General features: G+C 43.5%; 1 protein-coding gene across 1 annotated transcript in view; it reads left to right on the forward strand.

Moving 5' to 3' along the window:
- Positions 1–12,503, forward strand: part of LAMB1 (laminin subunit beta 1) — a 67,742-nt gene extending 55,239 nt beyond the window's left edge. The window contains exons 26-34 of the mRNA XM_059170792.1: positions 506–690; positions 1,539–1,780; positions 4,194–4,397; positions 4,966–5,110; positions 6,965–7,172; positions 7,391–7,532; positions 10,088–10,264; positions 11,880–12,039; positions 12,199–12,503. Of these exons, the coding sequence (XP_059026775.1) occupies positions 506–690; positions 1,539–1,780; positions 4,194–4,397; positions 4,966–5,110; positions 6,965–7,172; positions 7,391–7,532; positions 10,088–10,264; positions 11,880–12,039; positions 12,199–12,335 (1,600 nt within the window). The 3' untranslated portion in view covers positions 12,336–12,503. The remainder of the gene's footprint in view (positions 1–505; positions 691–1,538; positions 1,781–4,193; positions 4,398–4,965; positions 5,111–6,964; positions 7,173–7,390; positions 7,533–10,087; positions 10,265–11,879; positions 12,040–12,198) is intronic.
- Positions 12,504–12,620: the final 117 nt, after the last annotated feature.

Here is a 12,620-nt window from a genome sequence, read left to right on the forward strand (position 1 = left end):
TATCCGGCAGAAGCATGCGAAAAGCTCCTGTGGGTGGCTCCCCTGGTTCCTGGTAGCTGTAAGACTTCCTTTCTGAGTGTCCCATCTTGAAGGTGATCCCTGAGGTTCCGATAAGAGCATTTTTGGCAGGTGGCTGGGAGGCATAATTCTACACTGGAGTCACTTATGTCTTTTGAGTTTGTGGGACTGTGTGGGCTTGACGCTGCTCACATTCAGAGCCGGAGCTCCGTGCCCTGGACCTCAGCTCAGGTGCTCAGAATCCCTTCAGGACACTTCTTCCACAACACCGCCGATGGGCGCTTCTGTTTTTGAAGAAAGAAAAGTTGTTAGATCTGATACAACCTCTTAATGAGGAAGAGAATAAAACCAGGACTTGGAAATAGAAAGTTCGGAATTGGTTTGAAATTCCAGAGAAGGGGTATGGTATTTATGGAAAATAGAGAAACGGGACTTCAGAACTCCCCTTTGGTTTATTTTTACATTGGCAAACTTCTCCTCTTTACAGGAAATTAACCAAAGATGTTTCAGAAAAGATGGCTCAGGTCGAGGTGCAGCTGTCCGACACGGCTTCACAAAGCAACAGCACAGCCAGCCAGCTAGAGTCTCTGCAGTCAGAAGCGGAAAGCCTAGACAACACAGTGAAAGAGCTTGCTGAGCAATTGGAATTTATAAAAAACTCAGATATTCGGGGTGAGCATTTTTTGTGCAAATACACAGTCCTGCACAATGGCTGTAACCCACTGTCTGGCCCCTCTAGTCCAGCACTTCCAGCATAACGTTTAGTGCTTTGTAATAATCTTAGAGCTTTTGCTCACTGAGTCTCTGGCACAGATAAGGATTAGAGTCCCCGCTTACAGATGGAGGACCTGGGACTCGGGGAGCCCAAGACACGGGAGAGATTTCACTGGGCAAGCTGGTTCCTGGTTTGTTTTCAGTGGATGGTTTAATCTCCTTGGTGTTTCTTGGAGATGGGCTCTTTTGAGTAGTTTAGAAATTACACTTCAGCAAATTCTTTTATGTTCAAGAATGTTGCCTGGTCAGGAAACAATCTTTGCAGCGTCAGATCCCACTAACCCTCCTATTTTACGCACGATCCTTTTGTTTTCCTGGCTGGGTCCTCAAAGCCACAATAGGCTGTCCTGCTTTATGTATGTCCTACTGGCCATCTGAGTGGATCTCAATAGTTAAATGACTAGGAAAAGAGAAAAAAATAAATCTGGATGTGTCATGTGCGGGCTGCCTCCGCTGTTGGCTATTGAGAAAGAGCTGGAAGACTGGCTGTGTGCAGGAACATCTGCACGATCGGTAATTGTGCATCCAGATGTTTGGCACCCTCCAGAGCCAGAATAGCTGCCTGTGGGACGAAGGGTAGCCATTGCTTGAGGGGAGAGTTATGTTTCTTCCTAAAGATTTTGTCCTTGAATTTTAGAGCAAAACCATACAGTAAATGTAGGGCGGGCAGACGCCAGAGACGGGCATCGCTCCCCGAGGCTGAGCACGAGAGATTTCACTGCGGGCCATTGCGTTCCGTGCCGTAGGTGCCCTGGACAGCATTACCAAGTACTTCCAGATGTCCCTGGAGGCAGAGGAGAGGGTGAACGCCTCCACCATGGACCCCAACAGCACCGTGGAGCAGTCGGCGCTCACCCGGGACCGAGTCGAAGACTTGATGATGGATCGAGAAGCCCAGTTCCGGGAAAAGCAAGAGGAGCAGGCCCGTCTTCTGGATGAGCTAGCGGGCAAACTGCAAAGTCTGGATCTTTCAGCGGCTGCCGAGATGGTAAGGTTTGCGAGGGTTTGGCCCCAAGGCTGTGGTGCAATAGGAAGAAAAAGCTCCCTGTTTTGTCTGTGATCCTGTTCACTTTGCGAATGAACCAGCAGGAGTGAAACTGGTCTCTGGGCACCTATGGGTATCCCCGTCAGGCCAGATCAAAACATCATCATCTTCCTCTCCAACTCCCGCCCCTCATTCCCCCCATAAAACTCCTGCTTCCAGAGGTTTCCCTGGGATATAGAGAATCAGGACTACTTTCCCCTGCCTTCGTATTCAAATTTGAGCCCTTTATAGATTGTGGACATCTCTTTTTTACGTAGTTCCAGTTCAAAGCGCAAGCTCCCTTCTCTGTGGAGCAATTCAGGAGTCATTCCGGGAGGGAGTTGAAAAAATAAAAGAAGAATTTCTTCCCTGGGTATAAATCAGAATGTTCCTTTGTTCCAGTAACTTTACCAGGTGAAGATTAACCCCGAGACCAACGGTGAAAGTAGATTCATTTCCCAGAAGCTTTTAAAGAGTAACTCTGGAGCCAAATGAAATGGAGTAGTGAGTTTAATGAAATCCGGCGGAAGGCCAAAGAAAGCCAAACTCTGCCTGTTTTGTCCTCGTTTCCTTACTGTTCTTCAGGGAAGGACACCTACAGAGAATGGGGAGGGTGTTGTTTATAAACAAAGGCTTGCACTCTCTTCGCTTAGGAACATGGGAGCAGTAAAAGCAGGAGGCAGGTGGGTGCAGAGAAGTCGGGGACTTTGTCTTTTGTGAAAGGCCCCCTCCCTGCCTTCTTGCCCATCTCGCTTTCCCTGCAGTTGGCAAAAACACGCTGTCGCTACTGTGTTGTGCCAAACGTAGTTGATGCCCACAGGGTTAGATATTATCCTGTCACACTTTAGAGCATGTAGATTTAAGGCAGATCTCCTGTCATGGTTCACTAGAAACATGGCGGCCCAGAGCAGTGAGTCTACTAAGCTTTGTAGGGGACAAAGTCACTATATACAGGCATGAGATGACAGACAGTTCCCTTAGTCTACTCTCCTTTTGGGACTGATTCCTTAAAAATGCCAATAAAAACCAGTCATCACAAATAATATCCACACACTAAAATCAAAGCAGAGAGCATGCCGGAGGATGTCTGCTTTGCAACAGAGGGCAGCAAAGCAGTGGGAGGGCATACTGACATTTCTTGGGGAGAGAGGTTTTTGTCCCTCTGTGTTTTTTAAGTACCTTCAGTTCTCGTTATGTGTATCTTTAGCGAGACCCAGGCTGTTTTTTCTCATGCCTGTGGCTGAAGTAAAACAGATCTCGTGTATCGTCAGATTGTTTTTAGAAAGCATCCCTGAGGCCTCATGCTTCTCTTCCTAAGGCCCATGTTCTTCTAGAGCACACAGAATAAACTTTCTCTTCTGAAGCTTGTTAGGTACTATAAACCAGACACCGGAAAGACTATTTAATAATTTGAGAGGTACTGGGCTTGTAACGATCACAAAAATTATTAGTCTAAGGAGTCGACTATTCAAAAACTTTTTCTTAAAAAGGATACCTTCCTTATTGGGAGCATTACCTGCTTTTCACTGCCTCTGTTGTGTGAGGGGACAGCTCCCCAGTTTGCTCCCTGCTCAGCATTTTCCATCATAGAACAAACTTATGATGCATTTGTTTGCATGTGTGCGCCATGACCAGCCCCCAATCTTTGGAAGTTTCTGGTAGATAAGGAAGAGGAGTCCAGGTAGGGAGAATGGTGGGAGGTTGCTTGTTTGTAGAAGTTAAACCTACCTTTTTTCCTACTGTTATCTGTTTCCTTCTCATATCTGGAATGTTCTCCCACTTCCCTGCTCCAAATCCCACCAGCCAGCTCATCCTTACCCAACAACTACAACACTCCGTGGTCTCTCCTTTGTGTGCTTTCCTTCCTACTTACAGCTCGTGACCTCTTCCTGGCTGTTTCAGGGAGAGTGAGCCTGTCTTCCTCATTCGATCTGAAGGTACTAAAAGGCTACATAAGGGGCCTTCTAGGTCACTCTGTGGACCAGAACAGTCGACCACGGTACTAAGTCTAAAAAAGTTTCTCAATATTTTTTTTTTAAGTCTCATGATTTAGGATAAAGGGGAAGCATTCTCTGGCTCTCCTATTGGCAGATTTCAGCCTCACATCAGATAATGTTTGCACCCCACGCAGCACCCGGATGACATTCCAGTTCACTGGGGCAGGAGGCACTGGTGAAGCATCGTAAACGGTTTCCTTGGCAGTGAGTAGGGCAGCTTATTCCTAAGCTCTACAATCCTCTCCCCGAACACTGTGTTCCCAAGCATCCTTGCTGAGGACCACTTACACGCTCTCTGGGGCCACCCAGGCCCTTCACAGCTGTGCCGAGGCACAGACACCCCCTCTGAAGGCTGGTGCCTGCTCCCTGACTTGTTGCAGACCTGCGGGACACCCCCAGGGGCCTCGTGTTCCGAGACGGAGTGTGGTGGCCCCAGCTGCAGAACGGATGAAGGCGAGAAGAAGTGTGGGGGGCCCGGCTGTGGGGGCCTGGTCACGGTGGCACACGGAGCCTGGCAGAAAGCCATGGATTTTGACCAAGACGTCCTGAGCGCACTGGCCGAGGTGGAGCAGCTCTCCAAGATGGTAATTCAGTGGACAGCCTTGCTTTGTGGTGTTGGCTCTCAGCGACAGGCTGAAGAACTGGAAGGGAAAGATCGGTTCTCCATGGTCACATGGAAGGGGCATGGCAAGAACATGTCAGGTCTGAAAGTTCTGGTTTTTGTGAGATCAGTGGAAGAAATACACAGGAAGGTTTTCATAGAATATTTAAGAATATTTAAGAATTTGCTCTCTTCTTATGACAATGACTTGAGACCATTATGTCACTTATCATGGGTCCAGGTTGTGAATACGCTGAGCTGTACTATAAAAAATTCATGCTGAGCAATGGAGCATTACTTTTTCTAAAGTGACCATGTTAACATCCTGTCTTATAGGCCACCAAATGTTTTAGAGGAATTAGAAACTATTAGAAAAGATGTCTCTGTGCTAGCCTGATCTGTATGAGAACTTGTGTCGCCATCTGTAGACGAGCACTTTCCTCTGTAGGGGAACACAGTACAGTGGAAGAAACATTTGTTTCTAAAACCCATGGTTCCAAATGCATAGCTTTTCAGTGGCATTCCCTGGGTCATTTGTTTTTCATATTTAGGTATCTGAAGCAAAACTGAGGGCAGATGAGGCCAAACAGAATGCTCAAGATGTTCTGCTGAAAACCAACGCCACCAAAGAAAAGGTGGACAAGAGCAACGAGGACCTGAGGAATCTGATCAAGCAAATCAGGAACTTTCTGACCCGTAAGGAGTTGTTTTCGTTTGACTTTTAACCATTTCTTCCTCTCATGGAATATAAAATGTGTTTTATAAAGTCTGTGTTTGGGAGACCAGGATTCAAGTCTGCATTTTAGAGAAAATCAGTTTCTGGCTAGGAATAGAGTCACATTTCCAAAAAGGAAAAAAAAAAAAAAAAAAAAAAAAAAAACCTTGTGAAGAAATGTTGGCATTTCTTAAGCTTATGTGTATGTAAGTCCTCTTCTCTGATAATCTGCAGACACAGATGGGACACCACATAGGAAATCAAGTCAAACACACACTGTGGGAACGGAATTTGGAATCTGTTAGCGATTACACAGAATGTCATTAGATCCTTATAGTGGCTTTTTGACATTGCCTGCCAAGCTTTGTTATCCTGGTATTTGCAGGACATCATACTTAATGGTTAGCTCTATTGCTTCATGTTCTGTAGAGAAAGAGAAAAACCTCTCAAGTTTGTGGTCCAGCTCTTAAGTGTTTCTGGTCACAGTCTGAATGTTATCAGTAAAGGTTTTGGCCTCAAGTTACACAAAACTTTCAACTGAGATGGACTTCATCAAAAATACTGTCTCACCTAGCAAGATGTTCTGAGGCTCATGTAGTAAAGGTATCTGCTTTGCTCTCAGGCCAGCTCCTCCCAGTTTACAAGGTGACTGCCCAAAGTTTCACACTTCACACAAAGCCTCAATAATACCTAATGAAAGAAGAGACCACCCGTTCCCCTGTTACATCTTTTTTAAACGAAGGAAATCTTACCTAGAAGTCTGGAGCAGTCATCTCCATAAATCTCACCCACCAGAAAAGCATCCCACTCCATGTGTAAATGTCAGATGGAATGGAATGACCCTAACTGGCAGACTGATCCGTTTTTAACTCCGAGTTGCTCAGTTTACCTTCCCTTAGAAGTGGGCGCCTGAACAAAATACTGTTTATTCTGTTCGCAAGGAAAATGGGGACTAAGAAAGGAGCCAGTGATATTCCTATGGATAGCTTACAAAATATCCTGTGGAAGCCATCACTTGATCAAATATTTTCCTGCTTAGGGGTCCGTTTTTGTATTAATAGTTGAAAAACAAAACAAAAAAAACCTTAAATCAATGACATGTTTGAAGGCTAACCTCTTGGGCATTTTTATGACCACTTTTCACATTAGACATCTGAAATTCCTTGGCTTCTGTGATAATATGCTATCAGATTCTCTTGCTTCTCTGCCTTTATTTTCTCCCTTCCTGAAAACTTCTAGAATGCAGATAAGTTATGTAAGGAGTATCAGCTCTTTACCTCTGCAATTACAGTAGTGTCCTAACTGTTCTCCCAACCTCAATTAAAGGTTGGCACCAGTCGGGGAACCTCAATGGCTGTCCGTTAAGCCTCTGACTCCCGGCTTCGGCTCAGGTCATGGTTTCAGGGTCATGGGACTGAGCCCCGTTGTCACGCTCTGTGCTCAACGCAGTCCACTGAAGAGTCTCTCTCTCCCTCTGCTCCTCCCCCAGTTGCTACTCTTCTGTAACCTAAACCACTCACTCTGTTTGACTTTGATGGAACATGCGTGGCTCATCTCCATCCAGAGATGTCCATCTTCCTCCTTTTGAGTCCTACTATCCTTCAAAACCTGATCAGTTCCTCATCCTCCACAAAGCCCTCCCTGACTTTCCCAGGCTGTACCCAATTCCTGTAGCTACTTTTTCTACATGTAACTACTCGACTATAAATTCCTAAACAGGAGGTACCTAGGTCTTGGAGTCACCCAGAAGGCTATTCACCAGGTGGGTGACCAGAAGGGACTGAGTCGCCATCTGTGACTTTGACCTTTTCACGGGGACATCATTGTTTTCACAGAGGATAGTGCAGATCTGGACAGCATTGAAGCAGTGGCTAATGAGGTACTAAAGATGGAGATGCCCAGCACCCCGCAGCAGTTACAGAACTTGACAGAAGATATTCGGGAGCGAGTTGAAAGCCTTTCTCAAGTCGAGGTCATTCTACAGCAAAGCGCTGCTGACATTGCCAGAGCGGAGATGTTGCTGGAAGAAGCTAAGAGAGCCAGGTATCTGAAGACGTTCTGGCATTTGGGGGGGCTTGTGTGTCTAGCAGGGAGTAAAAAGTCTTTAACCAGGGACATTTTGGAAGAGTGACCTGTATGCGTGCTTCTGGGTCATTTCAAGAGGGCTGTACTTTAAAAGAAAGGTTTTTTTTTTTTTTTTAATGTTCTGAGAGGAAGTAACTTTTTCATGTTCACATTGACGGTCTCCTCCTTTCACTCAGCAAAAGTGCAAATGACGTTAAAGTCACCGCAGACATGGTGAAGGAAGCGCTGGAGGAAGCAGAAAAGGCCCAGATTGCAGCAGAGAAAGCCATTAAGCAGGCAGATGAAGACATCCAGGGAACCCAGAACCTGCTCACTTCGGTAAGACAGTGTAGCCCTCACTGTGCGGGCAGAAAACGCTCACAGAAACTACCCAGAGAGGAAGCCCATCTGACAGGTGAAAGCTGAACATGAAAGACAGCTCTAATCTCAGTAAAGCTGAACGACTCCCTTAGCATGGGTGCTAAAAATGTTGCTTGAGGGGGGGAAAAGGACCCTGAAGACAGTGGATCGTTAAGTCCCCTTTACTTTCATAGTCCATGTGTTTATCTCCTGTTCCTTCAAGGAATCACATAGATGCTACTCAGTAGTAGGAAGGATGGTATTAATTTTAAAACTTAGTTATAGGAAACTCCTGCTGTTATAAGGCAGCCCAAAAGCAACCTACATCGTGAACAACAGTATCTCAAAATTTATGAGGTGAGTATTCACAAAATTTTATTGTACGTTTTGAAAACCTCTGAAGAGCAATGAAGGTCAAAATGCTTCCAGTCCCCAATTCTAGAGGAACCTACAGCTGAACAATGTTTTGTTCAGAATGCATGGAAAACTTATTGTTTTTTTTAAGTAAACTCTATGCCTCGTGTGTGTGGCTTGAATTCACAACTCTGAGATCAAGGGTCACCTGCTCTATTGACTGAGCCAGCCAGGCACCCCCAAAACTTACCATAAGCAGAATACTCAACTCAAGGACTACTAGATATTAAAAGCATACGCAAAGAATTTTTCACATGGATTTAGTACTTTATTTTAAAAGTCGTATCACTTAAAAGTAATGCAAATATAATTTTTGTTTTATAAGAATGGATGGGAAATGGACTCCTATGATCCCTTACCCATCTTCTCATAATATATTCTGAAATTAGATGCCATTAGTCTGCACTGTCACCCTTCCCAGGCCAAGAGTCTCTAATGTTTAAATTCTGAGAGGTGGTCTTTCAGCCTGCTTTTCCTTCCACTGGTTGATAGAAACCTGTCTTCCCCTATTCTACTATGCTCAAGAAAATGAGGAATAGTTCCTCCCCCACTCTTCTTTCTTAAATTTTGAGTATATACATAGGGGGCCCTTCTTGTCCAGGTGTGGAAAAATTACATTTTCCCACCAGACTATGATGTTCTAACCCTTTGATTATTCTGATTTTTCTATCTCTAGGGTTTTGCAAATTTCTCATGTGCCGTTAACATTTTAATGAACTTAATCTATTTAGGTAACTTTATAAAAATTACTAAGTTTTGGGGCACCTTGGTGGCACAATCAGATTAAGCCTCCGACTCTTGGTTTCGGCTCAGGTTGTGCTTTCAGTGTTGTGAGATCGACCTCCAAGTCATGCTCTGTGCTCAGCTCAGAGGTCTGTTTGAGATGCTCTCTCCCTCTTCCTTTGCCCTTCCCCCTGCTTTGCAGACACATGCTCTTTAAAGTAAGTAAATCTTTTTTTAAAAATTGCTAAGTTTTAAGAAGCAAAATAGAAAATATAGTGTTTAATGGAACTACAGGTGGGATATTTGGCTTGACAGTACAAGTGAACAATGACACTTTTTTTTTTCAGGGACCCTGGGGGACAAGAAGCGTTTTAGGTTAAGAAGCAAAAAGAAAGTCTAAATTATGCTTTTAATGAAAGCTTGTCAAACAGAATCATTTTATAATTAAAACTATACAGCTTCTCGTCTAAGAATCAGAACTACTAAGAGTATTTTTCTATGTTAATTAATGGGTGAACTTTTAGGTTACCAATCATTTGGTTTGAAATACTAACAAATTTTGCCATGTCTGTGTTATGACATTAGTATTATTCAGACTTAATTCTATGAATAGACCAATGCTTGAAGATAATTAAAAAAAAAAAAAAAAACCCCAAGGTGCTCAGTGAAACTGGTGCTTCTGTCATGGGTCAGACTGCTTAACTTGGGCTAGCTTTTAAAAATCAATGTTCACTGATTATTCTTTGAAATGAGATCATAGGTAGATCCTCGCCAATTACCCAGAAATTTTTTCACTAAATTACTTTGAATATTTATGGGGCCTAGCCATCACCTCCCCAGGCGACACGCCATCTCACAGTCCTAGAGTGACTTCTCCAAGTTTTCAAGAACATCCCTGGTCTGCCTTTGGTAATTAGCTGAGAACACTCAACTTTCCGGGTGGTTTCTGAAGACCTATAACCTCACTAGAGTTTAACATTTCGAGCTGACAGGAAGAACAAAAGGGGACTTGGGAGTTATCATTTTCCCACCCACATGAATTTGGAAATTTCTGTGGAAATCCTTCCTCTCACATCTGCTTATTTATGACCATTGTTTAGCCAAAGCTTCCAGGTGTCCTTAAAGTGCTTTCTCAACACATCAAGCTGTCTGGGGGTGGTTCAGTAAGAAGTTTACATGAATTTCCAGCCAAGATCATCAGAATTACAAGAAGAATAAAGTTGGGCACTTTATTTAAGCTTTCTTGAAATTCTGTTTTCCTTTTAGTCATTTTTTTCTTTGGGTCCAGGGCAAGAGAGTATAAGCAGCCTTTAATCTTCCTCTAAACTTGTATCCCTAGCACGCCCGACCACTTGTTAAATTAATGGCTGGCTGGGTGACGGACCTTATACTTGCAGATTGAGTCTGAAACCGCTGCTTCTGAGGAGACCTTGCTCAACGCCTCCCAGCGCATCAGTGAGCTAGAGAGGAACGTGGAAGAGCTGAAGCGGAAGGCGGCCCAGAACTCTGGGGAGGCAGAATACATTGAAAAAGTAGTGTACACTGTGAAACAAAGTGCAGATGATGTTAAAAAGGTGAGTAAAGCTTTGTAACTTCATAGCCGTGTTCATAAAGCAGCAATGAGTCTCCTTATTACCTTCCTTGGAATCAGTAAGGGACATGGACCCAACGGTTATTCATCAGAAATACCCCCAGTGACTTGTTTTGAAATAGCAGTCATTAGAGACCCAGATGGAAAAGAGTGGGAGTGGATATGAAAGTGTCCAGGAAGTGTGACCTGAGCCCTCATATCCACACATGGATAAGGACACAGAAAAATGAAATTAACTTAGGAGCGGAAGTCTTAAAACAAGCACACAGAGCTTATACTTTGGTAATTCAAGTAGGAAGGCCTTTATGGCATACGGTATTTACTTGGCTGTTTGAGAAATCTTGAAAAATAGGGTAGGAAAAGCTTAAGGAGTCCGTCACAGAACCACTAGCAGGGAACTAAATCTCACTTCTTCCGCTTGCATTCATGCTTCTCACTGGAAGGTACTATACGTTGCAGAGAAAATCTCATACAACCCAAATTTTTCATTAGAAGCCAAGTAATCATTAAAACACACATTCAGGGCGCCTGGGTGGCTCAGTGGGTTAAGCCGCTGCCTTCGGCTCAGGTCATGATCTCAGGGTCCTGGGATCGAGTCCCGCATCGGGCTCTCTGCTCGGCAGGGAGCCTGCTTCGTCCTCTCTCTCTGCCTTCCTCTCTGCCTACTTGTGATCTCTCTCTGTCGAATAAATAAATAAAATCTTTAAAAAAAAAAAAAATAAAAAAAAAAAAATAAAAATAAAACACACATTCAGCGGGCAAATGTTTATCTCCAAAGAAACCTCTTTACACTTTTGAGGGAAATGTGCCAACTGTTAAAGGAATAGCAGGGAGTTATAAACTGCTATTTTGTCAAGCTTTTTCCTTGAGGTTAATGTAGCACTTAGACATTACAGAAAGGAGACCTCCTCCTACCTCCAGTTTGGGAAGAGAACAAAGCAGAAAGCAAAGTGCACTACCCTGTCCTTCTTTCCCATCACGTTTGTACTTTCTCGCGGTGCTGAGAGCATACATCTTCCCAAGTAGTCTTTTTACATAGCATTTTCCCCAAAAACATAGCATTTGATTACACTAAGATGAACAAGACCTCCGACACTGAGCTAGGTCCCTTTATCAATGGCTATTTGAACAATGTTTCTCCAAAGCAGCACCTGCAGGTCAAACCCACACCAATGTCTCATCTCCCCTTCCTTCCCTCAGTCTCTGCACACCCCACACTAGTCACAGTCTAGATGGTCCACCTGTCAGCTCTTCAGATGGGCCTTTTCTGATATCTAACACTGGATCACAGCAAACCTACTTAGAGAAAACCTACTTCTTTACTACCATGTAACTGTCTTCCGCCATTGCCAGAGAAAAGTGCTGATAGGAGAAAGAAGGCCTGGAGCCCTGCTCCAACTCTGAAGTGTCTTTCAGATCTTTCATTTAAAAAAAAAAAAAAAACAAACTCCTATGTCAGTACTGTAATTCCACTGTTTCAGAATATTTAATTATTTACAGCAAATAGCTTAATGCCTGAGTACCCTTCCAAGCTTGCCACAAGGACACTCTAAATGTCAGAGATTACATGTATCCCTGTTCTCTAACTGGAACTGCAGGCTCTAGATGGCGAAGTGGATGAAAAGTATAAGAAAGTGGAAAAATTAATTGCCCAAAAAACCGAAGAATCCGCGGATGCCAGAAGGAAAGCTGAAATGCTACAAAATGAAGCAAAAACACTTCTGGCTCAAGCCAATAGCAAGCTCCAGCTCCTGAAAGGTGGGTCTCAGGCTCATGCTTTCATAAAGTATTTTAACATAAGACCTCCACAGAGTTTATTTAAAAGGTTGAAAATCTGTTCACTTTGTCTTGGAGCAGCAGGAGATAGAGATCATTCTAGTATAAATGGCTCAGACTACTTCTTTTTCTCTCCCACAGATTTAGAAAGAAAATACGAGGACAATCAAAAATATTTAGAAGATAAAGCTCAAGAATTAGTAAGATTAGAAGGAGAGGTCCGTTCGCTCCTAAAGGATATAAGCCAGAAGGTTGCCATTTATAGCACCTGCTTGTAACAGAGGAGGAAAGGCTCGAAGGTGGCCGAGGTAGCCAAAGGAGAAGAGCTCCATTTAAAAAACTGACTTCATGATCTTCAAAATACAACTCATTACCTATTTAATGTTTTTAATCACCACATTTTGTACGGAGTTAAAAATAAAATACAGTCCTTTTGTATAAATATATATTGGGGATAATTTTTAAATTTTACTGATTGTGTAAAATGGTTTTATAAACAAACTGCCTTCACGGGACCTTATTTCTATTTTTGTCTATAAATAAGCTATCATGTTTGCTAAGTC

This window comes from Mustela lutreola, chromosome 4, assembly GCF_030435805.1.
Source record: "Mustela lutreola isolate mMusLut2 chromosome 4, mMusLut2.pri, whole genome shotgun sequence".
Classification (NCBI taxonomy): Eukaryota; Metazoa; Chordata; class Mammalia; order Carnivora; family Mustelidae; genus Mustela; species Mustela lutreola.